At 51.5% G+C, this 8,143-nt stretch overlaps 3 protein-coding genes across 3 annotated transcripts; 2 read left to right on the top strand and 1 right to left on the bottom strand.

The window, feature by feature from the left end:
* Positions 1-606: 606 nt before the first annotated feature.
* E0L32_008923 (uncharacterized protein) lies at positions 607-4,205 on the bottom strand (the record flags this gene model as incomplete). The annotated part of the gene is made up of 5 exons (XM_031143831.1): positions 607-680; positions 1,010-2,360; positions 2,412-2,654; positions 2,717-3,007; positions 3,174-4,205. The coding sequence occupies 5 exons, from the start codon at positions 4,203-4,205 to the stop codon at positions 607-609; spliced, it is 2,991 nt and encodes a 996-aa protein (XP_030991612.1).
* Positions 4,206-5,120: 915 nt separating this feature from the next.
* On the top strand, positions 5,121-6,391 carry E0L32_008922 (uncharacterized protein; the record flags this gene model as incomplete). The annotated part of the gene is made up of 2 exons (XM_031143830.1): positions 5,121-5,629; positions 5,755-6,391. 2 exons carry the CDS (start codon positions 5,121-5,123, stop codon positions 6,389-6,391), a joined length of 1,146 nt encoding a protein of 381 aa, XP_030991611.1.
* Positions 6,392-7,266: 875 nt separating this feature from the next.
* Positions 7,267-7,853, top strand: E0L32_008921 (uncharacterized protein; the record flags this gene model as incomplete). Its single annotated transcript, XM_031143829.1, has 3 exons — positions 7,267-7,602; positions 7,666-7,747; positions 7,804-7,853. 3 exons carry the CDS (start codon positions 7,267-7,269, stop codon positions 7,851-7,853), a joined length of 468 nt encoding a protein of 155 aa, XP_030991610.1.
* Positions 7,854-8,143: the final 290 nt, after the last annotated feature.

Here is an 8,143-nt window from a genome sequence, read left to right as displayed (position 1 = left end):
TTGAGTTGAGTCTCAGGAAGAGTACGGGAGTTTGTATAGCCAGCTCTTGAGTGAAAACATTGATGAACACCTAGTCTTTGAGAATAGTGAACAGGTCTAGGACCCGCCCCAGTTTGTCTTGCTTGGTCTTGCCATTGTATGTTACCCTGTGATGGGCAGTGCAGAGCCGTCAGCACCTGTAACTGAAGATCCTGAAGAGGTAGGTATGAGGTTAAAGAGACCCTCTCTCGATAGATCTACCCTTGCAATGGCAACCTCGAGCTCCTTCGCAGATCTCCATTTGCCTGGAGGGGGCCAGGCCGCACAAGTAGATCACAGCGCGCGTCGGCACTTCAATTGCGGTCGTTTTAGCGGCAAGACTGTGCTAAGCCTTTGCACAGCCGTGCCTTTCCACAGAATTACCTATCCTTTTCTCGATTAGGCGCGATTCACAGTGCCGTATCCAGGCCCATAATGATGATCCTGGGGGCCAGAGCACAATCATTGGCTGAGTCTGTCTCACAAAAGCTTAGCGCTTACAGCAGCCTATGACAGAGAGGACAGTTGATGTCATGCTTCTTTTTAACCTTAGACAATCGTTTCCTTCCCTATGATACAATGCAACGCTCAACCAGTATTAAGTTTTCCACTCATATTGTTGGAGAAGAATGTGAAGATGAGCTTTTCGAAATGCGCAGGCTCTATAACGTCATAGAGCTGCTATGAATAGAATATTTGGTGGACCTCTGGACTCTCCCACGTTAGAATCAGATCGCCGAGCAAGACCGGGTCCGCAAGGTCTCTAACTGTACGCTTTTGGTAGCGTCAAGTGCTTATCAACTTTACTGCTAGGCTGAGATGAGATGACGAGCGGTCTTGACGGAAGATCGTTGCGGAAAAGAGAGCCAGTGCTTTGATTAACTCCGGACATTGGGTGCTATATTTGCTTACGACAGTGACATCTGACGACAACATCCTAGCTATATTGAACACCACGCAGTGCCTAAATACGCTTATGTCTTGAACGTACCTAACACGCAAAACGACAGTCCATCTGGCGGTCCTGCTTTCACGTCAGTTTCAGGCTCAACATCGATCAGCTTTAAGAAAGAAGAACTCACTGGAGGCTTATCATAAGGCTCCCCTTTGACCCAATTTGCCTCGCCCGGATGCATGTTCCAATCCCCGACCTGGCAGTGCGGCAACTTGGACGTATCCCTATCCCTCGTCGACCACCGCACGTCCGGACCAGCGGTAATTTCGATATCGTATTCCAAATCTACATTCTCACGCTTCTTATTCTTCTTCGGTTCTGCCTTTCCCGCCAGGAACGTGAAACTTATGCCCTGCAGGAAAAGGTCCTCAGGGAGAGTCAGCTTCGTCCCGTACCTCATGAGGTCATTGTACGCATGCTGGTACAGGACCTTATCTTTGCGGTCATAGAGCGTAATCTCGGCGGTGAAATGGTGGCCGTCGTAGTCCCACTTAGCACGCTCAAAGATGTGCACTCTACACGTGTGGGTGGGCTGCGGGGGAGGCGGAGCGAACGTCTTCTCCGAGAGGGTCGGACCGACACATACTGTGGCTTGTACGCCTCCGAAATTGGCGGTCGAGAGAGAAGTGCACAGCTGGACGTTGCCTATGGCGTCCGTAGTGGTAAACGACACCGGCGCCTCCGTCTTGGTCGGTGTGACTTTGGGGCTTATTGTCTGCCACTCCGGCCCGGGTGAAGTCTCCGGGCATTGAATGTCGTGGCCGGGAGCGAAAGGAGATACGGTGATGCCCTCAGAGCATCTGCATTGGAATATGCTCTGGGCAGGGCGGTTGTCTGGTAGGCAGAAGGGCTTCACGTCTACCGCCGTCGTTGTTGCCGGCGGGGGAGTGATCATCGAGGACTTTTCCGTGGAGCTTGCAGTGTCCGTTGTCTTCTCCTCTGTAGTCGTTGGCTGGCTTGTCTTCCCAGACGACTCGGGATCCCTCAGTGGACACGCATCACGTGCGTTCAAGCCACCCGGCTTGCCAGAGTTGAATATTTGGTACTTATACGGCTTCCATGCCTTTTCGCTGCGAGCACCATCCGGGCTATTCATCAACTTTCCCTCAAACCACACTCGATACCTTGCCTTGCCATCGCAACTGGATGCTGGCTGATACTGTACCAAAACCTTCCCACCCGGAACTTCATAGCGAGGATCCGACAGGTTATCGTCGTCAAGCGGGGAATACTGCGAGTATTTGACCTCCTTAATGGGGATGTCGTAAGGAGTAAAGATCCTCTTTAGTTCCTCATAAACTTTGCTTATGCGCGGGAACTTGAGTGGTAAGGTCTGCGCAGTGATGATGCTCTGTCCCCTGATAGCTGTAGGAGTTACTACATAGACCTACAAGACTACTGTTAGCCTGAAAATGATAAAATAATGACAAAAGCGTACCTCTGGAGCTGCATCGTCGTTGAGCATTTTCGACATGTATTCGAGATCCGGGACAGCCTTGTATGCCGGGTTTTGGTCCCGAAGGTTGAGAATTCCCAGCTTATGAGACATAGTCGTGCCGAAAGACAAAGGGTCTATGGCACCGGCTTTAAACTCGGCATCCGATGATGGCGGTGCTTGATTAGTTGCGAAATCAAATCGTCCTTCAAACGTAGGCAGCTGCCAAATATGGAATGCGAGAACCTGGCAGGTATATACCCTTTAGTCATGTAGAGATAACAAAGCCAAAAGAGGACGGTACTTACCCCCTTTTGAGATACTATCACTACAGCCGTGCATCCATAGAGTCCTTGTACTGCTAGAGTGTCCGGCTTATCCTGGAATTCGAAGGAGTTCGATGAAGTCCCAGGGAAATCTGTGGTCACGTGGTCATTCTTCGAATATGCCAGAGCAACCTCCCCGCGAAAGAAGAGGTTATCTGAAGCTTCCTCGTAGTTAGCCGGCTCGGCCCAAGAGCCAGGGTCTGGTTCTGTCTTGCGTTTGGGGGCGGCTTGCGGGTTTGGCCTTGATGGTTCGTCAAGCCTTGGCGTAAGGGCCTAAATACTGATTCAGTACAGAAGCTTTTTCAAGAGAAATAAATACAAGGGGAGGAGTAGTCATAGAACCCGGGTCAGTTCGAGGGCTTGCTAGGCTCCCCAGGTTGACCTCCATAGGTTCCCGGAGTTAGGCAATCTTGTAACGAAGCTCACGGAACATACTAACCTTTGACTTTGGAGATCCAAGAGCCCTCTTTCCAACGGAGCATCCAACACCTCCAGCACAAGGCCCACCCGCCTCGCATTGGTTTGGACGGGCGGTGGCTGTGGCGGATACCGAAGAGGTGGCAGTACTTGCAGTGACCGAGCAGCCAGATACTGTACGGTATGCGAGGGTGGAGCATTCCTTACCTCTCCTCTGTAGCACCGGCTGAGACGCGCCTGCGGTAATGGTAGTGACTGTGACGGTACAGAAGACACTCTGCCAAGTAGCAGTGACAGTTTCGGTGCAGGATTCGGATGATGTCGATGTTGAAGACCGGGATTCACTGGTCTTCTTCGAAGTTGGTTCCTCTGTCTTCGACTTGTCATCATTGTTATCTTTACCGTCCTTGTCATCCCCATTCTTGCCGTCTCCGTTCTGGCCACCACCGCCGCCGCCGCCGCCGCCGCCGCCGCTTGATCCTCCGCCACCGCCTGAGCTTCCACCGCCGCTCGATCCTCCGCCGCCGCTGGATCCGCCGCCGCCCCCTTCCCGGCCCCCTCCACTGCTGCCACCTCCGCCCCCTTGGTTATGATCTCCGCCTCGGTCATCTCCGTGCCCTCCGCCACCAATGTTCGGAGGATCAGTATGGCTAGGCACGGGTGATGCGGCTGTCTGCTGGGACGTCGTAGCATCCGGCAACGTGGTAGTTTCAGAAGGAGTTGATGACGTTGTCAACACCTTGGTAGTCACAGAAGGATGACTGGTTTCCGTCAAAGAGCTGGTGCCTGTCAGACTTGGACTTGTTTCACTGGTCGTAACCCTGGTCGTATCTGTCAAGGCGGGCGAAAGTGGATCATGGCGGAGGTCTGTGGTGGTAGTCGCGGCAGAGCTCAGAACTGTGCCGGGAAGAGTTCCGTGGGAAGAGCTGTTGCTTGGGAAGGGAGCTTGTCTGGGGGTATGTTTCGGTAGGTGTGGCAGTTGGAGGCTCTCAGTATTGCCGAGTTGAACAAGAGTGAGAGCCAACGACCAGAAGATCAGGCGAGGCAGTGCCATGTTCAACAACGCTGCTAGGCGTTAGGTCAATGTTTTGTATGTTCGAGAAATGTGACAGAAGATCCAATCAAAGTATTTTCGAGCAAGTCAACATCTTTGATTTGAAACGATTTGTTCCAGTTCACGTTCTCAAAGGTTCCATTGATCTACTTTATATACACATTGGAGCCCAAGGACCTCTCTTGATCAGGACTTAACATGCTATTGCAAAATCCGAAAGACCAATACCGCATCCATGTTCTGCTTTTCGACGTTCAAGCTGGTTCGAAATCTTGAGCCGATCCGAGGGAACTACCAACAACATTTGTTGGTGTTTCAAATGAAATATCGCCCCCATCAAATAATGACGATACAAGCAATGATTTCCGGATGGCGTTTAAGCAACGTATCGCCAATGGACGGACGGGTTCAACCGGCCCCAAATAAGGCCGCAGATTGTTTAGCGTAGCTGATTGGCCGAATTGGCCTGTATCGAGAATATCAGGCACTCTCACATTATTCTAGGCTCCCAAACGCGTGAAGACCAGGACACAGTCGCTTGCCAAGCCCTGTAGGCGCGCGGGCGTCTCCTCATCTCGAGGGTTGTTTGGCGCCCTGGATCATGCGACTAGACGGGATATTTGGCCCCCCTTCTCTACCAACAGCCCCCTGGTTACATGCATGAATGGGTGACTCAGCACTGATGCGAAACGTATTTTTAGCCTTGTTGTGTCAATGTTACAACCAACACTCAACCTATGTCAATTTCCTACACCAACATCCAACCCTTCATTTCTTTATGATCGATCCACTGAGCGAGAAACAAGGACCTAAAGTTTCAACAATCCGGAGATTGCCACAAACCTTTAAGCAAGGTTACTGCTGCACTGAGCATCGCTTCGAGGTTTACGTCAACCCGTCGTCGTTACTCCTAGAATGGACCCAAATGATTCTACTGGAGCCCAAGCCCCTGAGGTCTCCGCTGAGACTCGACGCAGAGGCAGGCAGATGATGAGAGACCTGCAGCAGCAGGCCCTCACTCAATATTACCAGGAGTTGGACGCAGAGAACGTAGGCCGCCCTCCCTTGCAACCACCTCTTCCCGTTGAAAAGTCCTTTCGCAGCCCAACCACCATTCGGAATGACCCCCCGGCTCTCCAAAAGTTCTATCGAGACTGCGAAGCCGGCCAGCTTGAGGCAGTGGAGCAATGCATGCAGACACTGAGGCCTGATCCAGAATATGTGCAGTACGGCACAGTGTCTGCTGCCAAGGAAGGCAGGGCTGACATTGTCAAATATCTTCTTGGGGCTGGCGCCCAGCTCACGGATATAATTGTCGTTGAAATGTGCGACAGCAACCCATCATTGGACTTCTTCGAGTATCTGGTTCAGAAACACGGCTGGCATCCGAATCAGGTCTCACACCCTTCTAACATACCTCTATTGTAAGTTCTTATTGGAGTGTGGAGGATTAGAGTTCTAACTCAGATGTACCATTGCCTCGTTTGGTTGGAATTCTATTTGTCCCTTTAGCAAGATGGCCATGTTCTGACTGACTTGTGGTCGGCAGGCATCTCCTGAAAGATGAGAACGAAGCAATTATTCGATATCTCCTCGAACAAGGAGCCGACCCGAACCTAGGTCCATTCGGGATGCACATCACTGGGCCGGGGGCTCCTATCAATCGCAAATGCGGCGCAGCACTTGAGAAAGCAGCCGTCTGGTGCTCGACTAGCATGATCGACTTGCTCCTCTCCCATGGAGCCAAGCTAGAGTATGCCATACCCATTCACAGGGCTGCATGGAGCCACTCCATCCGTCACAATATGGACCGGGCTGCTATGATATCTCACCTCGTCGAACTCGGGGTCGACATCAATGGGTTGGATACGAATCAGCGGAGGATCAACTATCAGCGAGGCACACCCCTTTCCTTTTGCTACAGGGATGACAGGCGTGATGGGGCGGAGTTGCTTCTCCGATTGGGCGCATGCCCGGATAGGACAAAAGAGCCGCAGTGGTACGTCGACATGTGGGTTAGGGTAATGCAAGAGAAGGGCGAGGACCAATTCTGGAAAGACGTCCGGGCTACAGCGATGAAAGCACTTCCCTACTGGAGTAGCACCGGGACGGGGAATACCTGGGTGGACAGTATGATCCCGTCTGAGACGAAGACCCAACGAGGAGAAGAGGTCAAACAGGAATAATGCGCTACAACGATCTCTTTTGAAGTCCGAACACCAAGTTTATCATTATCTTCACGTAACACACGCGTGCTCGTTCCCAGCATCAGTTTACGCGATGTCTAATGTGATTGGTCCCCTCAACTCTTTTCATTCCACACTGTCTTGCTCTGCCCATTTAACGGCCAGGACTGTTCCGGTTGCGGGTAGAAGTCATTGGGTAGGTAACGAGTGTGCTGCAGGAGGGTCAATTCAAGCATTCAGTGTTCCAAGAATAACTCCTTTCTAATTCTCTTCCCGTAGTACCCGGACACCATAAATTTGTATTGCACCACCTGAAAACAGGTGTGGTAAGCTGCAGCCGATGTCTGGGTTTAGTTGGCTCTCCTGATGTCAGCATCGTACTTCTGCCAGCTGGGGCAGGGGGCCAAAAGAGTAGTAATGGGACGGTGGCCCAAGGGGGGGCGGCCGAATGCAACACCACCTGCTCACTTGTTGTGCGCTACATTATGCCTCTTTCAGGGGTTTCGTCCAAACACCAGTCCCGAGGCTTATAACTCAAAGCGCCCCCTTCTTTGGCCCCATTTGAACGTCTCAATTGCCTATCAGCTTCAACCTCCTGAGCCTATCATGGAAATATTACTTTCTGCACCGTCACTTCCACAAATGCACAAATGCATCTGTATAAAAAGGGACGCAACCAGATGAGTAAGACAAGGCTAGGATAGCCTACTGGCCGGGCTCCTAATAGTTACTGGAGAGCAGAAAGGGGCTCAAGCCAAGGGGTATAAGAGACAAACGATTTGACCAATATTCACAATTCGAATGTCTCTCACCAGGCCTTCTTCAACCACTCCAACCCTAGTTAAAAGAAGCGCATAGTTTTCATATTGCACATCATGCGCGCTTCTCTTATCTCCGTCATCTTTCCGGCTCTGGCCGCCGCTGGGCCTATCATCGAGGCTCGCGGTCCCAACGAGGGCGTCTACCTGACAAATTGCCTGCGCTTTGAGCCCGGTATCAACTACAGCGAGATGGACTACTACACGGACGCTAAGCACAAGTCTCAAAACGGCGAGCGTCCAAACGACCTTACCTATCTTGGCGGCTACAAGGGCGAATACACACCAGGCAAGGACTTCCGCGTGAAGTGGGAAGGACAGCACGTCTGCGGAACATTTTCCAGCAGCGGCGAGGTCTTCTGCTCCAACATTGTTGCCAATGGAGGAAGTCTTGTGGGTTTCTTCCTGCCTTTCCCAATCGTTTTCATAAGTATCAGCTTCTAACCTGGATCATAGGCGGACGGTGCCTTTGCGGGAACTGGCCACAACAAAGAGACAAATTTCAACTGCTACAAAGACACTGGCCGCACCCTTTACAGTATGTGTTCCCAGTCCATGCTTGTTTGAACTAGATCTAACCTGGCTGCAATCTAGGCTCAACTGGTATTCTATGTCATGCCATGTATTACTGCTTTGATGCTTAGACGGCTAGGTATTCAATTCGATGCACAGGCCCAGAGTGGGCGGATGGATCATAGTCCAGTATCAGGGTAACAAACTCTGAAATCTACAATGTATCCCTTTATTCAAGTAGATAGTATGATGCATTATGAGATACAGAGAGCCCCTAGTTGAAGAACGAGCCAGTCTTTGCAGACAGCGAATCCGTGTTCCAATGCTACCTTCATTGTCAAGACGCCTCGTCCTGCCCCGAGCCCTCCCAAGCTGCCACTGTCAAGGCGGGCAGAAGGACTTCATTGCGAAGAGATAATTC

The sequence above is a fragment of the Thyridium curvatum genome, assembly GCF_004353045.1.
Source record: "Thyridium curvatum strain D216 chromosome Unknown NODE_61_length_262293_cov_79.419913, whole genome shotgun sequence".
Lineage (NCBI taxonomy): Eukaryota > Fungi > Ascomycota > Sordariomycetes > Thyridiales > Thyridiaceae > Thyridium > Thyridium curvatum.
This window is presented reverse-complemented; position numbering and strand designations above follow the sequence as displayed.